Raw genomic sequence first — 25,975 nt, 5'->3', positions numbered from 1 at the left:
GGATTTCCGAATGTTGTACTATCCTTGCATCCCTGGGATGAATCCCACTTGGTAATGGTGTATGATCCTCTTGATGTATATTTTAATTCGGTTTGCTAATATTTTGTTGAGTATTTTTGCATCTACATTCATCAGGGATATTGGTCTGTAATTTTCTTTTTTGGTGGGGTCTTTGCCTGGTTTTGGTATTAGGGTGATGCTGGCTTCATAGAATGAGTTTGGGAGTATTCACTCCTCTTCTATTTTTGGAAAACTTTAAGGAGAATGGGTGTTATGTCTTCTCTGTATGTCTGATAAAATTCCGTGGTAATTCCATCTGGCCAGGGGGTTTTGCTCTTGGGTAATTTTTTGATTACCGCTTCAATCTTGTTCCTGGTAATTGGTCTGTTTAGATTTTCTGTTTCTTCCTTGGTCAGTCTTGGAAGGTTATATTTTTATAGGATGTTGTCCATTTGTTCTAGGTTTTTTAGCTTGTGAGCATATACGTTTTCATAGTATTCTCTAATAATTCTTTTTGTTTGTGGGGTCCATCGTGATTTTTCCATTCTCCCTGTCATTTGATTTTATACAGTGGGAAAATCCATAGAGGTCTGAGGAAGGAAATAAAGTAATAGTACTACTTTAGTATTATAAATCTTGTACTTGTTTTGTGTTTTTTTCATTATCTGTCATATAGTTTTCATATGGTATGAAAAACACAGTCCTCATTTTATAAAATAATAATGCAGGATTTTGTTAAATAGATTACTGTATAAAATTGAATAAAATCTTGAAAAAACAATCATTTATTTATTTTAGAATCCAAATACTCAAATATTTGTTCGGTGTTTCACCCCTTATTAGAATGTAACACTCTTTGTGATCTTGCTGTTATAACTGTGTTTAACAGTCACCCTGGAATCTAATTCTGACCTATATTCTCTTCTTTGAAATTTAAGATAATCTGAGAAAACCTGACCCAATTACTTGACAAATTCCTAAACAAATTCTTTTGCTGTATCTGGCACTTGAGCAGCCATGTGGATGCATATTCAAGTGCAAAATAGTCCCCCTGTAGATGACAAAATACACCAGAAAGGTGGATGAATTTTTTGTTTTGCTTATTAGTATGTCTCTATAACTTGTCATTTTATGTTGTTCACTGTAAAACTAGACTGACAGCAATCATACATGAAAGAGGCACCAGGAAGTTGGATGGAAGCTAGAAGGACTAAACCTGGTGGCAGTGGGGTATGTAGGACATGGCAACAAAAATGGCCGCACCAGCTCTAAATTCAAAGAAACAGTTATTTCAGTTGGCTGCTGTTGCTGCTTGCTGAGCACTGCTTCCTCTATGCTAGAACAGGGGTGCGCAGTTGCCATGGCATCCTATAGCCAGGCAGATGTGTTACTTCTCTTGTATTTGGGTCTCCTGCATTCTGTGCAAATCCTGACATTTCTGTGTGACCGAGCAAACTGCTTGGATCGGTGATGTGCTGGAGGGTGGCCAGATGCTGATGCCAGCGTTCTTGTGCAGGGAGCTGAAGAGTGAATTTTGCAAATATGCAGGATAGGAAAGCCAGGGAGAGGCTTTTATTTAGAGATAAAGTGAGAGGACAGAGCTCCTGGCGCATACCAGGAGGGGACAAGCGAGTCTGTGGTGGTGCACTGTCTAGGGAATTTATAGGCAGTTGAGGATTTTTAGGAATGTGGAAAAGGGCCAGGGGTGCAGACTTGCTAAGTGGTCCCAGAATGCTTATCTCTGCTGAGACACCGTGTCCGCTCTCCTCTGTTATTAGTCTTTCATCAAATTCTGTTAAATAAAGTCAACACAAGGAATTCATTCGTCCTGTTCTTCTCCAAGATAGTGGTTACCCTCAAGCAGTGGGGACATGTCAGTTAAGACTGCCTGCTCTGCCTTAAGATAGGCTGTTGGGCTATTGTCTGATTACCAGAGAATATGTTAGGGATCTTACTTCTCAACTCTGCTTTTTAACATGGAACCTTACTCGTAAAATGGAGGTCTTCCTACTCTTACTATACTGTTTATATCTCAGCAATTTTCCTCACAGGCAGGAAAAGTTCATCGTGTTGCCTCTCCCAAGTCTCTGCCCCACCTCAGGGTTACAGCCTGGAATCACTATTTTAAACTTCCATCACAGGACTGTGGATTCTAACACCACAAAATACACAGCAAGGTCAGTATTTCAAAGCGGAGCACATGACATATGGGAGCATCTGCCTTTCAGTACATAAAGGAGAAGGACAGCAGTGTTTGTGTGGGCATCACAGTCAGTGGGATAGAGACTGGAGAATTGGTGAAGAGAATAAAGTACGTTCTTATTACAAAATAAATTAGTCACAAAAATGGAAATAAAGCATGGGAAATAAAGTCAATAATGTTCTAATTTCTTTGTATGTAGAGAGGTAACTACACTTAGCGTGGTGAATATTTAAGAATATATATGTATATATATATATGTGTGTGTGTGTGTGTGTGTGTGTGTTAAATCACTGTGTTGTACATATGAAATTAATGTATCAGACATCAAGTATATCTCAATATATAACAAAACTAAAGGGAATATTTCCTAACACAACAACATACACTCATTTTTTTCACAGATAACCTGGAATCAATATTTTTCAATTTTAAGTAGAATATAGAATTTGACCAATAAATAAGCCATTTGAATTATCTCTATTTATGTGTTTTTTTCTATGTTTTTATATTTGCAACCATTGCAAACCAATGGGACAAATTCAAACTCTTGTATTTTATCATCATTCTTATTTCAAAACTTACTGCTGTCTCATTGTTAGTTCAATTTCTGGTGTACATCTCAAAATTTCCCTATTACTGTTTAATTTCCAGAATCATCAAATATCTCCTCCATTCACTCCCTAGTTACTTACTTAAGGCTGCATTTTTCCAAGAGAAACCAGGAATGTTCTTGCACACTTGTTACTCTGTCACTATGGCAACTGTTGTGCGGTGGTACAGGTAAAGTGGAATAGACCTGAGCTGTGCTACAAGATTCCATTGGCTGCTCCTACTGTCCCTTTATCTAATGTAATCTGAAGAATGCCCTGGATAGGTGAACAGTCTGACACCTCCTCTCAGCTTTTTGAGACATTTATCAAACGAGGAAGGGTGGTCGCCAGGTGTTGCATGACAACACTGTGGTACCACGGAAGTTTCCTGCCTGGGAACCCCGTTTGGTTATATGCTCTATCCTGTTGTCTGCAATAATTGACCCTTGATATCATGGAAATTTGCAATGTATGGATGGAATCCAGAAAATCCACATGTTTGCTTTGGACATTGGCACACCTGATAGTAGAACTTAGTGAAGATATCATATATGGTATCCAGAATGTCAATTTTGGGCACTGAATGCTCAACAGTTAAGGTTGGAGCTCCAATATGAGGTAAATGACTTTGACAAAGCGAGGTGACACCAAAGTTCATCATTTGACCTATCCTTTTGTATGAACTGTATAGAGGATGGTTTTATTTCTTCAAAGTTTTTAATAATAAAATGCCATTCAAGTAAAGACAAGTGCATAAACACATTGAGGTGTTCATAATAAAACTTTTTAACCCAAACACAAATTGTTTCATTAGTTCTGTGTCTATCATTTTAATTGCTGTTTGTTATTTCCCTGTATGAATGTGCCAAAATGCATTTCTCCATTCTGATGTTGATGAACATCGGAAATGATTACCATCTCCCCTTTACAAGTGACGCTGTTTCTCAACATCCTTGGGAATGTGTTTGTAACCCACATGGAGGTATTTCAGTTGGGTAAGTACAAGGGTGAAATTGTTGATTTACGATAAGCATATATTCGAAGTTATTGGTTATCAATATATTTCTCACCAGAGGCATATGAAAATTCAGTTTGCTTCAGATCCTGCACAACATGTATCACATATCAAAATGTCATTAAATTTGACATTTTGGGTAGAAATGTAATGGTTTGTCATTGTGGTTTTAATCTGCAATTCCTGACACATACAATGATGGTTGATGCTGATTTGGAAGCTGTTGACCCCTTGCCCACATCCACGTATGTTCACCTTTCTGCTTCAACATGATGACCTCTTAATATAATCCCAGTGGGTATCATTCAGGGAGTTGCATCTAATCCTATGAACATGCTTGTTGCATTGTTAGCACAAACTGGGGATTCAGTGCCCCTAGGAAAATACTTCTCCCAACGACAAATAGGGCCAATAATGAGTACATTGCTCCCTGGGTGAAGCAACTGAGAGACTTGTAGGTGTTGCCCAGAAATCGCCAGTGAGATTGAGTTTAGATAGTTAAGAAGAAATTTTCTCACTTTTTGATCCATATTTGTTGGGTAAAATCTCAGATAATCCAGCTTTTAAATACAAAAGTGAACAAAATATAAAATTTATCAGTAATCCACTATGTTTTCCCCACTTTAAATATAATTTTTCCAACTTATGGAAATCTAAAGCTATTTTTAACTGAGAAATAACAATACTACTGGAGACGCTGATCTGGAATTTAGGAAAGTGGAGTTTTAATTAGTCAGGTGCAGGGACCAGGAACTAAGAAAATCAAGTGGTGTTTACATGGGAGTAATCTGCCTTTCGGCTTCCCTGATGTGTGTGCGTGTGTGTGTGTGCTTTTTATACTTCGGTTTATATTTTGAATAGTAACCTTAATTTGGGGACAAGACAGACAGCAGTTGTCACATGAATTGCCAGTAAGAATGTCACTCACAATATAAAGCTCTCTATGTTATTTTGCTGTTTGGTCTCTTAACTGGAGACCAATTTCTTTACCTTTTTTTATTTTGTTTTTGAATCAGAAGTCTTCACTGTTTTTTTTGGGGGGGGGGTGACATGGAGAGTCTGCATCCTAATGCAAGTAGGACTGTACATCCCGCTCCATTTATGCCCAAGGGAGATGACCTGAATGCCACATTGTCTGATTTGAATGTCCACATCCATTACTCTTCCAAATCCCAGTGCTAAATGCAATTTACTTAGTTTTCATTAGGAAAATTCATTTGTTATTGCTTTTAAACTGATGAGTACATAATTTTTTTCAGTTCATATTTTTGTGTTCATAGTTTTATCTCTGTTAAGTCCTAGGATATATAATGATTCATAAAACATTCTGATGGGAGAATCTTATCTTATTTTTAAGTTACCAAGACAATTCATGTTAAGAAACAGCACAGGTGTTTGTCATGTCCATATTCTAGTAGGGAAAGACATTAAAATCACCAAGAGCATCAGCTTTGATGTTGAAATATTTAGTATAGAACTGTGAAAATTTCCGTTTCTTCTCCTGCAGGTACATATTTCCCCTCCTCCCTCTGTTCTTTGGAGTTGCTCCTTCCATCTACTCTGTCTATCACTCCATATGATACTGTTCCCGTAAACAATAAATTTGAAAGGATAAAATGCTATCAACAATAGAAATTATTTTTTGAGAGAGAAAGTCTTCATCAGGGCAATCCTTTACACATACCACATCATTTCTGCCAGCACTCTGGAAACAAATTAAAATGCTACTAATTAACAAATTCCTGGGAATAATATGTAATTTGAATTTACATTGGATTGAGAATGGAACATCTAGATACTGAACTGTAACATCTCGGTCACCCTCCAGCACATCACCGATCTAGAGTGGTTTGCTCAGCAACCCAGATATGTCAGGGTTTGTACCCAGAATACAACAGACCCAAGTACAAGAGTAATAACGTGTCTGCCTGGCTACAGGACGCCATGGCAACCGCACGCCCCTGTTCTGGGGTTGAAGAAGCAGCGCTCAGCCAGCAGCCGCAGCAGCCAACTGAAATGATGGTTTCTTTGGATTTAGAGCCGATGCCATCATTTTGTTGCTGAGTCCTACATACCCCACTGCCAGCAGGTTTATTCCTTTTATATTTCTGACTTCCTGATGCCTCTTTCATGTATTATGGTTGCTGTCAGTCTAGTTTTAAAGTAGTCAACATAAAATGCCATATTATAGATACATAATAGTTACTAAAACAAAGAATTCATCAACTGTCTAGTGTGTCTTGTTATTTACAGGGGGACTGTTTGACACTTGAATATGCATCCACATGGCTGTTCAAGTGCCAGAAATGTCAAATGAGAATTTGTTCAGGAATTTGTCAATGAATTGGGTCTGCTTTTCTCAGATGATCTTAAATTTCAAAGATGAGAAGATAAGTCAGAATTAGGTTCCAGGGTGGTTGTTCAAAGAGTGTTACATTCTAATAAGGGGTGAAATACTAAACAAATATTTGAGTATTAGGAAACTAAAATAAGCAAATGGTTGACTTTTTAAGATTTTATTCAATTTTATATGGCAATATATTTAAAAATATTAATGCATTATTTTATACGATGTGGAATGGATTCCTTCATACCACATGCAAACTCTATGATAGGAAATAAAATGAGAAAACAAAACAAATATAAGATTTATAATACTAAAGTAGTACTATTACTTTATTTCATTCCTCTGGACTATATGGATTTTCCCACTGTATAAAATCAAATGACATACAGTTGACCTGCCACTACTATGAAGAGACCTGGAATGCTGCAGATGATGTATTTCAGGGCAATGCTGAGCTTTGGGAAATGAATTGTTTCAGAAGCATGGCAGGAGACGTCCACACAGCCTAGCTAATGTGGTACAAGTACATATGATGAGGCAATCATTTCATAAAGATTTGAAAATGACTTGGAAAATTAATTACAGTCCACAGAAGGAGTTAACAGGATGTCTTTGATAATGTAAGAACAATTCAGTATTGATAAAGGAAGGACAGAACACAGAAAAGAAAAGGAGAGAAGATATTGAATCCCAAGGTGAAAAGAGAATTGGAAATGCAGAGAGAGACCATCTGACTGGAGACTAAATCTGGAAGGTAACTGGGATCCCCAGATTGAGGAAACCTCTGGAGAAAATGATCCATGATTGTAGATAAAATAAAGAATCACATAAGTGCTAGTGAACAGAGAAAATTCCTATTTCTAGAGATAACAGGGAAACGGTATGAAGTAAGAAAGGTGCACCATCCCGTCAGAACCAGCAGCTCTCTAATCAATCTCTAATCAAACTGAACAGAAGGGCTAGTCTTTGAGGCATAGTCCAATTTCAGATATTTTAGTCTGTGTAATTGGGAACAACTGGTATGAAAAATACATGGAAGCTGATAAGGTGTGTGTGTGTGTGTGTGTGTGTGTGTGTGTATGTGTGTTAGAAGATGTTACTTTCAGTTTTGAAAATATAAAGTTAAGAAGACAATAATATAGTGAGCTAAATTAGATAACTAAATCAGAGATAGAGAAAGTAAGTCCTCTTCTTGGAGAGACAGGTAGATCTGAGAATGGACAGGGTTATCTTAAAAAAGAGAAAAGCAGAGATCTAAACAATAAGCAGAAGCCAAAATTGAAAGGCAGGATAAGGGAAGTGATAATATTCTGGAGACTTATCAGCATAGGCAGTCTATCACAAGAGGCAAAGAAATAAAATAAACATCATAGATAGATGCTTAGATATAGATTTAAAGTGAATATAAAAATGAAGATGGTATAGGTATAGCTATAGATATGGATATAGACATGAACAAAGACCCAAGTTAACTTAAAGATGGGCTCATGTTATACATCTTAAAATAGTGTAATTAATGTTCTCTGCTACTTATGGAAATGTCCGTTTGGAGACAATACATTTTTAAGTTCCCCTTTGAGAGAGATAGACATATACCCATACAGATAGGTATGATTAAAGTTATCTGTATGCTTGCATGTTTATAAAATACAGTGTATATGTAGGTATTTATTCAGTATCAAATAAAAATTATTTCTATAAATTCTTCTCATCAATGTATTCTAAAATGAATATTGACTCATTCTGTTAGTGTACAATTAATGTAAACATGGTCTATGACATAAGACCCTGCCGAGTGCCCCTTTCACCTCTGTGTTCCTCAAGCTGTAAATCATGGGGTTTAGCATTGAGGTGATAACCCCGTAGAGCATGGCGATGAGTCTGTCCCTGTCTAGGGAGTGGTGACTTGAAGAGGGACGAATGTAGGTGAAGATGGCTGTGACACAGAACAAACAGACCACCAGGAGGTGGGAGGCCCATGTGGAGAAGGCTTTCTGCTTCCCTTCCACAGACTGAATCTTTAGGATGGTGGATATGATGTAAATGTAAGAGATGATGGTAATTAGGAAGGCACTGATTGCCAAGATACCTCCTATGATGAAAACAAGCATTTCTACCGTGTAGGTGGATGAGCTGGAGAGAGCCACTAGTTGGGGGATGTCACAATAGTACTGGTTAACCCGATTAGACTTGCAGAAAGACAATCGGAAGGTGGACACTGTGTGGAGGAGGGAATTGAGAAACCCTGTTGCCCAGGTCCCAGCTGCTAGCTGTGCACAGTGACCTTTTGTCATGATGAGGGTGTAACGGAGGGGGAAGCAGATGGCCACGTAGCGATCATAAGCCGTGGCAGCGAGAAGGAAGACCTTAGTCCCCGTCAGGGCCACCAGGAAATAAAGCTGCAAAGCACAGCCCAGGAAGGAAATGCTGTGATTCCCAGTCAGGAGGTTGTCCAGCATCTTGGGGATGGTAGCTGATGGGCAGAATATGTCTAAGAGGGACAGATTGGCCAGAAAGTAATACATGGGTGTGCGCAGCTTCTTCTCTGTCCCGATGGCCAAGAGAATGGCCCTGTTTCCCACCAAGGTGACCTGGTAGGTGATGACAAAGACCAGAAAGAGAGGATAGCGTACCTCAGGGAGGTCAGAGAGCCCCGCGAGGATAAAGTGAGTCACGGGGGTGAGATTGTAGCCGTCCATCCCCTCTCTCCACCGGTGTCTTTCTGGAGGGAAGGAAGTCAACAAGCACAGGTTAGAGAAAAAACAAGGGAACTATTTATTAGAAATTTGAAAAATACTGTGTGTGGTTGGTGATGAATATGTTAGCCTTATTTAATTAAAGATTCCAATTATTATAACTGTTGTTAAAATCATCTTCTGATTTCATGCTGTTTCTTTCAATATTCATCTTCAGATCCTCTCACTAAGGAAGCCCTCTGAGACCCTGAGAAGACGTTTAACAATTCATCTTCTCAGTAAAAATCATTGTGGACCTATCCCCAGTGTTTGGGATTTCACAATTCAGTGAGAGCTACCTGTGTTTTCTTCACACCTACTTGGTCATTTACTTATTTTGCTTTGTAGTATCTCACCCCCCCCATGTATAATTTTATGCACTATCTCAATTCTAAGCACCTCTAAGGCAGAAGCTATGTATTTTCCAAGGTATATAATTTTTTTGCAATATACTTTTTATACAATATTATGTTCATATTAGATGTATAACAAAGTGAGTCAATAATTACACACAATACAAGGTGCTTGCCAGAGTAAATGTAGATCCCCCTGTTACCCCAATATTGCTGTATTATTGGTCATATTCTCTATGTTGCACTTCCATTCCTATAAATAATTCATTTTATAATTTGAGGTTTGTAAGTTTGTATCCCCTTCACCTTTTTCAGTCCTCCTCCTACCCCCTGATTTCACTTATATGTACAAAAAAAGGCCACAAACAATAACAAATAAATATTGGTATATATTTTAATAGCTGGTAGCAATGAGCAGACATATAAAAAAGAATAATAACCAAAATTTTTTGTGTGAAAAGAATGAGTAGTGTGTCTCCTGCTTACACAAAATGTATTGGTGAGAATAAATATGGAAATGCTTTTATAAATTAGAATCCTATTCATTGAAGTATGAATTTTAACATGTCTAGAATGACTGTATTTTTAAAAATTTTAATTATCTTATAAAACGTAAACTAAGAAAACAAACAGACTCATAAGCAGAACAGATTGCTGCTTACCACTGGCGATGCAGATGTAAATATGTGTAGGATGAGACATACAAACTTTAAATAATAAGATAATTTAATCATAGAGATGGAGGCACGGCACAGGCAGTAGAGTTCACAATACTGTCATATAATTCCGTGAGGACACAGGAGCTGCGCTCACCGTGGTGAACATTTGGTCATGGGCACAATTTTTGGGTCACTTGGGTGTTCCTGTGAAACCAACATAATATTGAATCTCATCAATATTTCTTTAAAACATTAAATTAAGAAATCAAATAAAACTAGGTCAGTAGTGTCTAAGTGTGAGTGGAAGTAGAAACAAATATATTCACATAATATTCAAATCCCATTGTCCTTAAAACAAATGTCATCATACGTGTAATTATTCAAGGGTATACGAAGGTACAAAATTTTATATGATTGAAGCCCTTGTTCTTACTAAGACAATTTAATGTTTGAATTACATTTGTACTTACAATAATTTTAACTGAAGGTCTAAAAATCATTACTTCTATATATTCTTCTGTCACTTTGAAAATTGTATTTTTTAAATACCACATGTGCATAATAGAAAAAAAGTAAGATGATTATAAAATAAAATATAAACATTTTCAGTGGTTCAACCTCCATACTTATTTTATCTACTGGAAAATATTAACAATATATATGGTAAGATTAAATGTATAATATAAACGATACAAATTATCTGTAAAGATTTATTCATACAGATGAATCAAATTATTATCAATCATGTTTTTTGTAATGCAGAATTTCTTTATATCCTTCCTTCTTTTCTTTTCCTTTCTAGTCTTTCTTGGTATCTTCCCTTCTCACAGCCTTTCTGCCAGTCTGTCTGTCTTTTGAAAACTGCAGAAATTATTCTGGATGTCAATCTTTTAAAAAATTTTACTATTTCTTATTTATTACATAAAACTAATAAAATCTTGAATAGCTACCTGAGGGCTACTGCTCCTTAGCCTTACCTAGTTGAAATATAGTTAGTGTACACTTTATATTGTTTTCAGTGTACAACATAGTGATCTGACAATGTTATACTTTGCTAAATGCTCACCATGAAAAATGTAGATACTATTTGTAGATAATATACAAGTATTCCACAATACCATTTATTATATTCCATATACTTTACTCTCATCCCATGGCTAATTTATTTTATAATTGGAAGCCTGCACCTCTGTCTCTCCTTGACTCACTCTGACCACACTCCCACCCCTCTTCCCCATGCAATATTTAATAAGAATCTCTGATGTTATTGTGGGATGATTTTACTCTTCCTTCACATAGCCAAGATCTGTACCATGCTTCCGAGAAAAATAGAAAGTATTTTCATGATATTAAAGTCATGAAATTTAGGAAAGAAAATGGTTATACTAACATCAATGTACTTGGATATAATTATTCAATCAGTGGGTGTTTAGTGAGTGAATTAGAAAGTGTGAAACAAAAAACATCGACCCTGTCAGTTCACAAAGATCAAGGCTCTACAGAAGCACAATTTCAGTTTTCTACATCTTTATATATTCAGTTTAAGAAAATGTTGTAGTAAATTTATGAAATTTTAAAAGGTACTATTACAAGAAAATTAATGTCTTGAGGCATTAAATATTAAATTTCGTCAAGATTAGCTCTCTCATGGATACTATCCAGAGAACAGCTTTCTTAATTATATACCTTACCCTTTGCCTGCGTTTAAAATGAAATGAACCTCATCTGAAACTCTGTTCTTTTATCAAATGTTTACTTCTTGGATTCGCTATATGGAGAAAAAGTAAATTAGTTAATCAAGCAAAAATAATCTCTGATAAATCTTGAATTTTTTAAGATAGTTAAAATATTATTTCTTTAGTATAGTAATATCAAATAAAATTACATTAAAAATTATGCACAGGAAGGTGTTTCTTATTAAGGCTCTATTGATAAAGAAGAAATGCATATCCTTCCTCTTTAACCCAGTGGATAGATAAGTAATCATTTAAAGCAGTCAAAAATGTCCTAAATTTCATCACTCTTCCTGCTTTGTTGCATCCTTACTGCCTGTTAGGTCTCATGGACCAATATTTTAGGGGACACACATTTAGGTCTTCGGGTCAGAGAATCCATTTGATACAGGAGAACTTCACAGCCAGAGGATCTGGATACACACTTGCATGTGGATGCACAATTTCTAGGGCTGAATTTAAACAATTATAAGCATTTATTTACACACACACACACACTGTAATAGTAGAAATTACACAACCTTTATCTTCCCTGTTTAGTATTAAATTTTAACTAATTTATCCAAGGTATACATTTTAATACCATACTAACATCTTGACCAATATCAAATTATTGATTTTAGCTTAAAAAGTGCAGAATTTACTTCACACTTTCATTGCCTTTTCAGAGAGCTCATTCCCAATAAAAACATTCAAGAGGGAAAGTAAAATAATCTGTCTAAAGGAAAAGAGGAACCAAAGGTAAAGCAAACTCCTCACCCACATACAGTGTGAATATTGCAACTTATTTTTTATAGTACCCATGTTTTTCTTAGAAAAAAACAATAACAAAAATGCAAATTTTTACCACCCTAATAATTGGCACTTAGAATATTCTAATAATAAGCACTTACTTATTTTATACTTATTCAATTTAACATAAATTGAAAGAAAGCTAAATTACAGAAGAGTAAAGTTTTGTTTGTTGTAACTGTCTAGGTAAAATTTAACAAAGGATATTCAAGAATTGAATTGCAAGATAAAAGTAAATAGTAAAATAATGTTATGACATTTTTTCTGTAATCAGCTAAATCATTCTTTCAAAATATAATTATACCATCCACTTGTAAAAATTTGTATTTGTCATGCCAGACAAGTAAACTGTAACACAACCTTTACTCATTATTACATATCTTTATATCATTAGGACTATCCAAATGGAGTTTTGTTACAACCCTTCAGGTCAAATTGAGCACAACTTCAAACTTATCTCAACCTGTAAAGTATAATACTTAAGTTGTTTTCTATCAGAATAATTATTTAATGTAAAACTAGTTTATATTCACTTAAAAATACATGTGTGCAGATGATACAATGTATATGTGCATTTAGTGAGTTTGGGCGAAGGGAGTATAGATGTCCTATGGCAAAATGGTGTATTTTGCCATTCCAATTTTTCTATAACTGTGTAACTGTTCAAGATAAAACATTAGGAAGAAATAAAACATGAACATAAAAATTACACTGACAAAAATGTGTTTCACAATCCAGCCTCTTGCCCCTATTTCCAATTCGATCTCCCTGTGATTGTAAAATTCTAAAATTTACCCTGTATTTTCATCTGGAAACATGCTATTTCCATTTACTCCAAATAATTCAGCTAAATGGGCATCCTATGTTAACCATTTTTCTTTTATTTTAAATTTCTCTACTGATACATTAGAAGATTTGTAGTCTTTTTTATGTTTTTACATGGTTTCTACTGTACTTTATGAAATAGATTTTAACTTCAATTGCTTTTTCTGTTACCTTCACCTTTTACAACTTACGACAATAGAAATGGGTACCCTATTATAATCAGGAACTGCCTATATATTTTCTCCGCTATCCTCTCAAATCCTCTTTTTCTCTCCTTTGTTGGAAGTTGCTTGACTACTGCATTCCTTGGAAACCATAACTTTGAATCAAAACACACCCATAAAAAATGTGGCTGAAGCAAAATTAGAGATTTTCCTTCACAGTAAAGAAATAGGTGAGATTCCACCATCAAATATGACCGGGCACCTGGGCTCCCGTAGGTTTCTCCTCAGCATTCTAAGCACGTGGCTCTAATTCTCAGGAATCAAAGCAAGCTTGGCAGCTGCATCCATCCCTGCACCCATCCACTGTAGCTCCAAACGTTTGCAATCAGTGGACGGCACCCCCAGTCATTGCATCCGGGTCCTGACACCTGCAAGGAGGGAAGGGCATGTGAGCTGCACTGAGACCCTTGGAAGAATGCTTTGTGGAAGCAGTTCTAAAAATTTCTAATTAATCTATATTTGAAAAGGTTGTGTTATCTGGACACCTTCAGATGTCAAGGAGTCCTGGACATACAGTTTTCATTTGAGTCAAATCTTTGTAAAGCGACCAGCAGTGTCAAGACCTGCATATATTCTAAGTTCTTACTCAAATACTTATACTAAAAAATTAGCATGCTCTCTATATACATACATATGCTTATACATATATATTTAATTTTAAACTGTATATATTAATATCCAGGCAGAAGTATTTGATTAACCATCAGGCTTATGTAACACATTACAATCTCCTTTAGTCTGACTTTTCATTTGTTATTTTAGTAAATTATGAGTTGTCCACTAATATTTATTCTCTTTTTAATGATGGGCTTATGGTTGGAGAGGTAGAATTATCTATGCAAACCTCATCAGCAAAAAAGACATCCAGAATAATGGGTACAAGTTCCATTATCTTGTACTTACATGGTCAATCTTATAAAAAGTTCAAGTTGATGCAATATAGCAAATTTGATATGTGTATATTCCTTGTCATAATAGTAAACAAGGTAGGAAATTGAGCACTACATTCTTATTTGTAATATGTTAATATTTGTATATTGTCAAAATAATTGCTTTTATGCATCTATGATTTAGCATTTCATTGTTCATAAATAGTTCCTTATCTATGATTATATATTCAACTCTTAGTTTTTTGGTCCTGTTTCTCTGAATTTCTCCCTCAGTGAATGGAACATTAACGTTACAATTCTTGTTTAAGAAATGATAACACTTTTCACTATTAAAATCACTATTAAAATAAAAGTACATAAAAAGAGTATGGAAACATAAACTCATGTTGCTTGTTTCACTCAGTGTAATTCTTCTGGATTTCATACAAATTATTGCACATATTGTAGTAAATTTTTATAGCCAAGCAGTAATTTTTTATATATGTATCTTTGAAGAACATTTGTATTATTTCCTGATTTTGATGATTCCAAATAAATGGCTATTGATTGATATTGCATACAGATTGGTATATATAATTTTATACTTCTCCAAAAAAGCTAGGGCTATGATTTCTGGGTCATGAGTATATGTTTACTGTATTAGAAAGTGACCAAATTTTTCAGATTAGTTACAGTATTTTACATTGCCACCAGCAGTGCATGAGAGACTCAGTTGTTCATCCTCAGACCCATTTGATATGGTCACTATGTTGTATTTTACTGCTGGTTCCATATGTAACCTTGATTTGCATTTCCATGTCTATTGATCCTGAACATCTTCTTTTCCTTGCCATTTATCAGATCAGTGAAGTGACTATCCATTTTTTTAATTGTGTCATTTAGTTTATACTGGAATACTGGGTGATTTCTTTCTAATTTATTTTCATTAAACTATAGCAGAAATAAAATATTATATTGATTTCAATTATGCAATACAATGATTCTACAGTTAAATCCACTATTAAAACCTCATCCCAACTAGTACGCTTACTATGTGTCAACATAGGAAGATGTTAAAGAATCACTGTCTTCTGCATACTGGACTTCCAACTTGTGATCAACTTATGATTGAGATTTTGGGCCTATTTATCTGCCTCACCCACACTACCCACCCACACTAACCTCTCCCCCATGGTAACTTCCAGACCTCTCTCGGTGTCTATAAATCTACTTTTATTTTAATTTTGATTTCTTTTTTTTTTCAATTTCATACATAAGTGATATCATATGGTATTTCCCTTTATCCACCTGGTTTATTTCATATAGCATAATACTTTCTGCATCCATCCATATGGTTGCAAATGGCAGGATTTTTTTCTTTTTTATGGATGAATAATATTCCATTGTGTATATGTACCACCTCTTCTTTATTCATTAATCTGGTTATGGATGCTTAACTTAGGTTGCTTCCATATACTGGCTATTGTAAACAACACAGAAATAAACACAGGGATGCACATATCATTGTGAAACAGGGATTTTGAATTCTTTTCATAAATACCTGGAAGTAGACTTACTGAGTCATATGGAATTTCTATTTTTAGTTGCTTAGAACTCTCCATATTTCTTTCCATAGTGTCTGCATCAATTTACATTCCCGCCAGCAGTGCAGGAAGACTCACTTTTCCCCACATCCTCACCAATGCTTGTTATTTCCTGTCTTTTAGACAGTGGCCACTCTAAGTGGCGTGAGGTTAGAGCTCCTGTGCTTTGGTTTGCATTTCCCTGGTGACTGACAATGTGCCAATAACCATCAGGAATGAAAATAAAATGAAACACTCCCATATAAAGGAAAATTATTCATCATGAGAAGACTTATTGTAAAACAATTGCAAAATTATTTGAAACAAATGGGAAATTTTATCAAAAATTAACATGGAATAATAGAAGAAATGAAGAGTGGCAGAAAAGCTAAAGAGATTATATTTGCTTGAGTTCTTTGAAATAAGGTTGTTGATAAAATTCAAGAGCTAAAGTCTCTTCTGTAGGTTTACAATGGTTATATATTAAAAACAGAAAAACACAGAGAGATAAGTAAAATGGCTTAGTTTTAGGTAAAATTCTACATTCAACTTAAAATGGAAAAATACTATTTCGAGGATATCTGTGAAAAAATGAACGTATGTCTTGCAAAGAAATATTCCTTTTAGTTTTGTTATATCCTTATTGAAATATAATTGATACACAATAGCATACTGATTTCAGATGTGCAACATAATGATTTAACACACACACACACACACACACACACACACATATATATATATGCACGTTAATGTTCACCATGAAAAGTGTAGTTTTCTGTCAATAGACAACAGAATTAGAATACTGACTTTATTTCCCATGCTTTATTTCCATTCTTGTGATGAATTTATTTTATGATCAGAATGCGGTACCTTTTCATTCTCTTCACCGATTTCGGCAGACTCCCCAACCCCCTGCTCAGACTATACAGACTGTTCTTTGTGTTCATTAGTCTATTTCTGTTTCGTTTGTTGTTTTTTGGTTCCACATATAAGTTAAATCATGTGGTATTTGTCTTTTCCTATTTGACTTATTTAAATTGACATACTCTCTAGGTCCACCTATTTTACTGCAAATGACAATATTGATTTATTTTATATTGTTGAGTTGAACACATCCCTTATTTTCTTCTTACATTCATTTATCAAAGGACATATATTTCTTCCATATCTTGTTATTGTAAATTATGTCACAATAAGCATAGTAGTACATATGTAATTTTGAATTAGTGGTAGGAATATTCTGAAAATTCTCCCTCAAATTTCTGTGTCTATCACTGAAACCTGTGAATATGATGAGATGTCAATTCCATGACACTGTGATCTTATATGGCACGACTGACCATAAGATGAGAAAATTACCCTGCATTATCTATGTATTTTCAAAGGAATTTCATGATAACTTAAAATAAGAGAACTTTATTTTACTAGTAGCAGAAGAATAAGTCAAAAGTATGTGAAATATGAGAATTATGACAACATGTTGCTCTCTTTGAATACAAAAATTCCACAAAGTACCATAAAAGTTAACATACAATAGCTATGAGAAGTATAGGCACAAATGTCCTCAACAATGAGCAAATCATATCCATCAGCATACAGAAGGTGACAAATATCATTTACATGAAAACAACTACATTTAATTTCAGACTTATTGCAGATAGACTAAATAATAGATGAATACCTAAATACTAGAATAAGGAACAAGGTAAGGATGTCAATCCCTATGAACCGCATTGAACAGTGTGTAGTATATGTCCTAGCAATTTAATAATATTAGAACTATAAACAAAACCATAGAATTATAAAGAATATAAATGTGCATGTTCTGAGATAATGTGACTTTCAATGTAAAACAATCAAGAGAAATCTGCACCAAAATTACCTCCTAGAATTAGTGTCAGTTTAGTAAAGTCACAGGACATAGGTCTTAAACATGAAAGTGCATTATATTTCTCCTTGGTAGCAATAAGAATTTGGTAGGCAAACATTACAGTTGACGATAACTCCAAAGCTAATTGAAATATCAGGTAATTATGTAAATAGGTTCAGGATCAGTATGATGGAAACCTCCAAATATCAGTAAAAGATATGAAACAATTAATTAAACAGAAAGACATACCATGTTGATAGACTGTAAGAAAACACAATAAAGATTTTATTTCTTATCCTATTAATCTATGCTTTTCTCATAGTTACAGTCAATTCACAACTGGATTTTTATACATCTAGACAAACTGACAGTAATGCTTATGTGGACTGGACAGAGAAAATCTAATATAAGAAATAATTCAAAAAATAAAAAGTTTGGATGTATCAGTCTATCCAATTTCAGACTTACTATGAGGGTACAATTAAAACTTTGGGGTATTAGTGAATGGATATAGAAATAGGTCACTGGACACATGTACATAGTCCAGAAAAAGATCCATGCACATGTGGTCATTTGTTCATTGAGAAAGATACAATAAAGCAATTTAATGGAGACTGGTTATCAAATTAATTGAGAAAATAAATCATAAAATTACAACACTCTATAAAGAAAGCACAAATAAAATCTTAACTACCTGATTACAGAGAATGCCTAAAATGACACCAAAGAAAAATTTATAAAATGACTGAAAAAACATACTTTATCAAAATTAAAATTCAATGATCTAACAACAGCAAAGGCACAATCCAAGAAAGTAGTAGTTGTAAGCACAACTTTATTAAAATTTAAACATCTGCTCTCCAAAAGACAATGTCAAGATAATGAGAAGACAAGCCATGAATTAGGAGAAAATATTTTCAAAAGACATAGCTGACAAGGGACTGTTCCCTAAAACTACAAAGCACACTTACCACTGAGGAAAAAGTAAACACACCACCAGTAAAAAAATAGTTCAAACACTGGTTTCAAGTATACAACATATTTGACAATTATATACATTGTTAAATCCTCATCTAACTAGTGCAGTTATCATCTATCAATGTAGAAAGATACCATAAAACCATTGACAATATTCTTTATGTTGGTTAAGCAATATTTTTCAGGGGCATTCTTTGATTAATGGCTATTATTATTTTCAAATAACACAATAATCAAGCAAATGTTAGCAATGGAGAGGAAAAGTGGATTTGAAAGATGTAGAAAGAAATATACAGGGATTTTCTGGTTATAACCCAGTATCCACTTCTGTTGCCCGTAGGCCTAACAGGTAACCTAAAACACTAAATGAAGTTAAAATCTGTTTAATAACTTCAATAGAAAAAATTTAAAGATCTAAAAAGAGGTTTCAAATTAATGTGTGAATAAATAAATTAAAAAAATGAAAAATGGCTCACATAGATGCCCATATAGATCTATATTTGGTATAATCAGAAATAGAGTGTTTCTCAGTGGAAACAGTGGGTAAAGCAGAGTTTCACAGCCATGGGAAAGACTGAGTGGAAATGTGGGCACGGAGCTGCACTGTGAAATTCATGTTTCTCAATGTCTTTTGTATGTTCATGTTTCAATTTTTCCTAATATTTTATTTTGAACATTTATCCAATTACAGAAAATTGGAATGGTATAATGGACATCTATGTACCCTTCACTTGAACTCACTAAATGCACATATATTGCTTGATCTACATGTATCTATTCTTAAAATTCATAGATATAAATTTTTTACATTAATCCATCATTCTGGTAGAAAAATAGTCAGCAATTATAGGTGGAAATAAGTTTGTAATTGCACTCAATTTGAGCCTGAAGGATTGTAACAAAACCTTTCATGTGCATAGTCTAAACAGTAGAAACATGCATAATAATGCATAAAACTTGTACTAAAGTTTACTTGTCTAACAATGAAAAATGCAAATTTTTATAAGTCTATGGTATAATTATAATTTGGAAGAATGATTTAGATGATTACACAAAAAAAGCATTACTTTACTCTTTATTTTTATATTGAAATTCAATTCTTGAACATCCTTTGATAAATCTAACCCTACATTACAACAAACAAAATTTTCACTCCTGTAGAGTTCAGCTTTTTAAAATTTACATTAACTTGACCAAACATAAAATAAGTGCCTATTATTATTAAAAAATTCTTCCCATTAGGTTGGTAGTAATTTATGAAGATAAGAGTATTCTCTCTAGAGTCCTCATTACTATTTTTACTCCCTAAGGGGAATATGGCTATAATATCAACTTTAGAATAAATTACAACATTCATCCAATATATACATGAGATTTCAGTTTGAATGTTGATGTTTCCTTTTATTGATTAGACCATTTCAATTTTTTTTTAATGCTTTATATCAGTAGTGAGTACTGTGAAACTGAAAAGACAATACAGGTGTCTTAATTTCTGGACTTTTTAAGCTAAGATAAATAAGTAGGTGTTTGTAAAGATGTTAATATGGTATAAAAATATATACATTTCAGAAATAGTTAACATTGACTATCAAATGGGTAAGACAAAGGGAATAATAAAAAATTTTGGATAGTTGATGTATAAATTAATGCCTGAAATTATCTAACTAGAGCCTTAAATATTGTACATGCCCAGTCAGGTACATATCCAAAATCCTGTTTATAGAATTCTGCTGTGTCAAATGAATTCTTCTGAACCATAGATGTGAATGTATGTTCCCTAGAAAACTAGTCCATGAGACCTAACAACAGGAAAAATGTTGCAAATCAAAAAGAGATATTAGCTTTATAATAAATCAATAATAACAGAAAGACATTTTTATTACATTATAAGCAATCAATCCACTGAGTTTTTCAAAAGGAAGAATATAAACATCTTTAGAAATATAGATTTAGTAAGAACATCCTCCTATTTTTAAAGCAATTTAATATGTAATTATCTGTGATATTGACAAAATAATTATAAAATTTTTATTATCTTATGGTCCAAGACTAATCAGTGATTAATTTTGCTTCATTAATTAATGTTCTTTTTCTCTCAATAGCAGATCCTTGAAGTAACTATTTACTAAAGGAAAAGGCTTCTTATAAGTTCCATTCAGATTTGACCACATACAAATTGGTAAGTTATGTACATACAAGAGCTTGTTTTATGGATAATTTCCAAGAGGAACATAATCTTTGCCATATATCCCTTGCTATAACTCTCCTTATGCTGGACTGTTTATGAAAAGAAAAAGCAACTGATTTTAACATGTATTCTTCATATACATATATGAATACAGTTACACCAATTAGTCTCACAAAGAAGGTGAGTAATTACTCTTCGTAAGGATTTCTCTGAGTCTTCATTATATTTGCTATCACTCTCGGGTTAATAAGGAGCACTATAGAACTTCTTTAATGCATTATTAAGAATACTATCACCCTTTTCTTTCTAATGAAGTGGCAAACACCTGTTTCATTATATTTGATTCACAAGAAAGGTGCTGTTAATGTGAACACAAGTTTTCTCCCCAAATGAACAAACTCTGCACATTTTATGCCAAGAACAGAAGTTTGATTTAAAATTAAGGCAACAAAGTACAAAATTTAGAGTAGTATATTATTTGAAATAATGCATATTGATTATATAACCTGATATAGAACTAACTTATGTATTTCTGAGAATGTTTCGGTTTATTTCTAATAATCCTTGTAAAACCAAGAGTCAAATTAATAAGTAGAGATTTAAAGTAAAATGAGCATTTCAAGTAGAACTTAATATTTAATGTATCAAGATATTAATTTTTCTTGTAATAGAAAGTACCTTGAAAAATTTCAAAACTTTCTAAAATATTTTCAGAAAATGAATTTGTAAAGATGTAGAAAAATGAAATTGTATTGCTCTGTAGAATTTTGACATTTGAGAATTTGTGAATTGACATGTAAATTGACAAGGTAGATTGTTTTTGTTTCAAACATTTTAATTCACTCACTAAAAACCTGCTGAATGAATAATGATATCCAAGCACTTTGTGGTTATTATAGTCATTTTCTTTTCTAAATTTCACAACTTTGACATCATGAAATACATTTTCTTTCCCTCCCACACATGACCCAGACCTGCTGCGGATTGAGGAAAGAATAAAATCATCCCACAAGTAACATCAGAGTTCCTCCATTAAATAGCACATGGGGAAGAGGGATGGGAGGGTGGTCAAAGTGGGTGAAGGGGGTAAAGAGGTGCAGGCTTCCAATTATAAAATAAATTAGGCACAGGGATAAAAGTACAGCACAGGGAATATAGTAAAAAATATTGTGAAATGTTTGTATGATACTACCTACAGATATTATCTACATTTATCATGGTGAGCATTTAGCAAAGTATGGAATTGTCAAAACACTATGTTAGACACAGAGACTAATATAACATTGTAGATTAACTATATTTCACTTAAATAAAGTTAAGGGGAAGTAGCCCTAAGGTAGATATACAATAGTTTAGGAGTCTTATAAGCTAAATCAGATAAAGTAAGATTTTAAAAAGATTGCCAACCAAAATGAGTTCTGCAAGTTTCAAAAAACAGAAAGACAGGAGGAAGGAAGGAAGAAAGAAAAGAGATACAAAGAAATGTTGCATTAAAGAAAGCTGGTAGAAAATGATTTCATTCCATTTGTAAAAATAAATCATTATATATAATTTGTATTACTTATACTATACATTTTATCTGAGCAAATGTATCATTAGTAAATTCCAGTAGACAAAATAAATGTGGAGGGGAACCATTGAAAATGAAGTTTGCATTTTATTATCTAATCATCTTCCTCTATCTCCATCATCCATGTCTGATACTAAAAATCATATGGTTTTTTTTCAATGTGACAGAACCATCCACAGAAGTATGGATTTTGAGACCTTCAGCTAGGTTGTTTTCATAGTCTTGCATTTATGATTATGAGGACTTTTTAAATATATACAAAAGCAATTTAAAAATTAAAGGAGTTGATATGAACAAGAGCTTCAATCACCCATGATGTTTGTGGTCTCATATTTCCTTGAATACAGACATGTTGAAATGTTTGTTTTGAGGAGAGTGGGTTTTGAGTGTTATGTGAATATATTTGTATTTAGTTTCATTCACATTTAGACACTAGCAACCATTTTATTCCTCCTTTATTCCTAAAAACCTGTATTGAAATATAGATGATTAACAGTATTATGTTGATTTCAGAAAACAACAAAGTGATCCAACAATTGTACACTTTAAGAAATGCTCATCACAGTAAGTGTAGTTATCACAGGTCACCATAAATATATTGCTATATTATTAGTTATATTACCTATGCTGTATTTTCATCCCTGTGACTAAATTAATTGAAGTCTGTGACTCTTTATTATCTGCAACTATTTCACTTGCCTATCATGATAACCAACAGTCTATTTTCTGTTTATGAGTCTATTTCTGTTTTGTTTTGTTAAATTTTATAGACTATTTAAATTTATCAAACTATACTAATTCTGGAAAATACCTGTTAAAATTAATAGTCAAATGATTAAAATTCTAAGACATAAAAGCATTTCCATATGTATTATTATGAACATATATACTTTGTCTAAGCAGAAGACACAACATTAATTCTTCTACACACACAAATAATTACTCTTTTGTTATATGTCTATATCTACTAGTTGCTAACAGTTATTAATATTAAATAAGATGTATTTATTTATTATTTAGTGGGGTTTGTGTTGTACATATAAGTGAAATCAGGAGGTGGGAAAATGGCAGAAATTGTGAAAGGGATAAGGAAGTAAAACTTCAAATTATAAAATGAATTAGTCATAGGAATGGAAGTACAAATAGAGAATATAACCTATAATATTGTAATATTGTGGTATGGTAACAGGGGATCTACACTTACTATGTGTGTTACTATTGAGTCACTCTGTTGTACAACTAAAGCCAATAAAATATTGTGAAAGAAGTATATTAAAAAATTATATACCTTGTAAAATACATAGCTTCTGCCTTTGAGTTACTTAAAATTAAGATAGTGCATAAAATTATCTTGCTGAGATACTACAAAGGAAAATAAGGTAAATGACCAACTAGGTGTGAAGAACACAGAAGTAGCTCTCACTGAATTGTGAAATCCCAAATATTGGTAAAAGGCTCACAAGAATTTTTACTGAGAAGATGAATATTTAAACATTTCCTTAGGGTCTCAGAGGGCTGACTTATTGTAAAGAACTGAAGATTAGTATTCCAAAAACGACATGAAATGAGTAGGTGTTTTTAATAGTAGTTCTAATAGTTGGGATCTCTAATTAAAAATGGCTACCATATCATCATCAGCCATGCAAGAGTGATTTACCAAATTTTTAATCAATAGTCCCCTTGGCTTTTGTCTACAACCCATTTTTTTGCCTTCCTTCCCTCCAGAGACACTACTGTGGAGAGAGGAGATGGAAGGCTACAATCTCACCCCCGTGACTCACTTTGTCCTCGCGGGGCTCTCTGACCTCCCCGAGGTGCGCTATCCTCTCTTTGTGGTCTTTGCCGTCACCTATCAGGTCACTTTGGTGGGAAATGGGGCCATTCTCTTGGCCATCGGGATGGAGAAAACGCTGCACACTCCCATGTATTACTTCCTGGCCAATCTGTCCCTCTTAGACATATTCTGCCCATCAGCTACTGTCCCCAAGATGCTGGACAATCTCTTGACTGGGGATCACAGCATTTCCTTCCTGGGCTGTGCTTTGCAGCTTTATTTCCTGGTGGCCCTGGCAGGGACTGAAGTCTTCCTTCTCGCTGTCATGGCTTATGACCGGTACGTGGCCATCTGCTTCCCCCTCCGTTACACCCTCATCATGACCAAGGCTCACTGTGCCCAGCTTATAGGTGGGACCTGGGCAGCAGGGTTTCTCAATTCCCTCCTCCACACAGTGTCCACCTTCCGCCTGTCTTTCTGCAAGTCCAATCGGGTTAACCAGTACTACTGTGACATCCCCCCAGTGGTGGCCCTCTCCTGCTCATCCACCTACATGGCAGAAATGCTTGTTTTAGTGGTAGCAGGTATCTCGGGAATTGGTGCCTTCCTAACCACCTTCATCTCTTATGTATACATCATATCCACCATCCTAAAGATCCAGTCAGTGGAAGGGAAGCGCAAAGCCTTTTCCACATGTGCCTCCCACCTCCTGGTGGTCTGTTTATTCTATGGCACAGCCATCTTCACCTACATTCGTCCCTCTTCAAGTCACCACTCCCCAGACAGGGACAGACTCATTGCCATGCTCTATGGGGTTGTCACCCCAATGCTAAACCCCATGATCTACAGCTTGAGGAACACAGAGGTGAAAAGGGCACTCAGCAGGGTCTTATGTCACTGTGCATGTTTACAGTGAGTGTAAGAGTAAAAATTAATGACTCAATACTCATTTAGAATAAATTTATAGGAAGAATTCATATAAAATAATTTTAATTGACACAGAATAAATATTTAAAGGCACATTGAAATTTATACAGATGCATAGATAGACATAAATTTCATCTGTTAGTCTACATATGTATGTATGTATATGTCTATCTCAATCTAGTGGAAACTTAATGTATATCATCCCATAACAGGAATTTTCACGAATAGCAGAGAACACTAATATAGAAAGATAAACTGAGCCTTCTCAGTTAATTTGGATTTATGTTCACATCCATACCCATAACCATAGCTATACCAATACCATTATTAATTTTTTATATCTACTTTCAAATCTATATCTAAATGTCTACCCACAGATTTTCTTCAATTCTTTGCCTTATGTGAGTGAATGCCTATGCCTTGTGTCCATAACATTATCACTTCACTCATTCTCTTTCAGTTTTTGCTTCCACTTACTATTTACCTGCTTTTCCCCCTTTTCTAGTGACCCTGTACATTCTCAGATCTGCTTGTCTCTCCAGAGAGGACTTACTTTATCCTGGATTTGGATAACTACTTCAGTTCAGTATATTACTGTCATCTTCCCTTCAACGTGTTCAAAATCAGAAACAGTATCTTCTAACACACACACACATTACCAGCTGCCATGAATTTTGGTATCAGTTTTCCCCAACTACACAAACAAAAATTCCTGAAAGTAGACTCTGCTTTGCCTT

General features: G+C 34.2%; 2 protein-coding genes across 2 annotated transcripts; one reads left to right on the top strand and one right to left on the bottom strand.

Annotated features, from left to right (window-relative positions):
* Positions 1-489: 489 nt before the first annotated feature.
* On the bottom strand, positions 490-8,854 carry LOC108409920 (olfactory receptor 5V1-like). The gene is made up of 2 exons (XM_037005206.2): positions 7,943-8,854; positions 490-501 (listed from the first exon to the last, which is right to left on the bottom strand). The coding sequence occupies exons 1-2, from the start codon at positions 8,852-8,854 to the stop codon at positions 490-492; spliced, it is 924 nt and encodes a 307-aa protein (XP_036861101.2).
* A 15,431-nt stretch (positions 8,855-24,285) lies between these two features.
* On the top strand, positions 24,286-25,227 carry LOC118969656 (olfactory receptor 5V1-like). The gene has a single exon (XM_037004155.2). The coding sequence runs from the start codon at positions 24,286-24,288 to the stop codon at positions 25,225-25,227; it is 942 nt and encodes a 313-aa protein (XP_036860050.2).
* Positions 25,228-25,975: the final 748 nt, after the last annotated feature.

Source organism: Manis javanica, chromosome 14, assembly GCF_040802235.1.
Source record: "Manis javanica isolate MJ-LG chromosome 14, MJ_LKY, whole genome shotgun sequence".
Classification (NCBI taxonomy): Eukaryota; Metazoa; Chordata; class Mammalia; order Pholidota; family Manidae; genus Manis; species Manis javanica.
This window is presented reverse-complemented; position numbering and strand designations above follow the sequence as displayed.

What these genes read in the sequence shown, in the direction of transcription:
- LOC108409920 (XM_037005206.2), bottom strand. Translation starts at nt 8,854, where the DNA reads ATGGACGGCTACAATCTCACCCCCGTGACTCACTTTATCCTCGCGGGG.
- LOC118969656 (XM_037004155.2), top strand. Translation starts at nt 24,286, where the DNA reads ATGGAAGGCTACAATCTCACCCCCGTGACTCACTTTGTCCTCGCGGGG.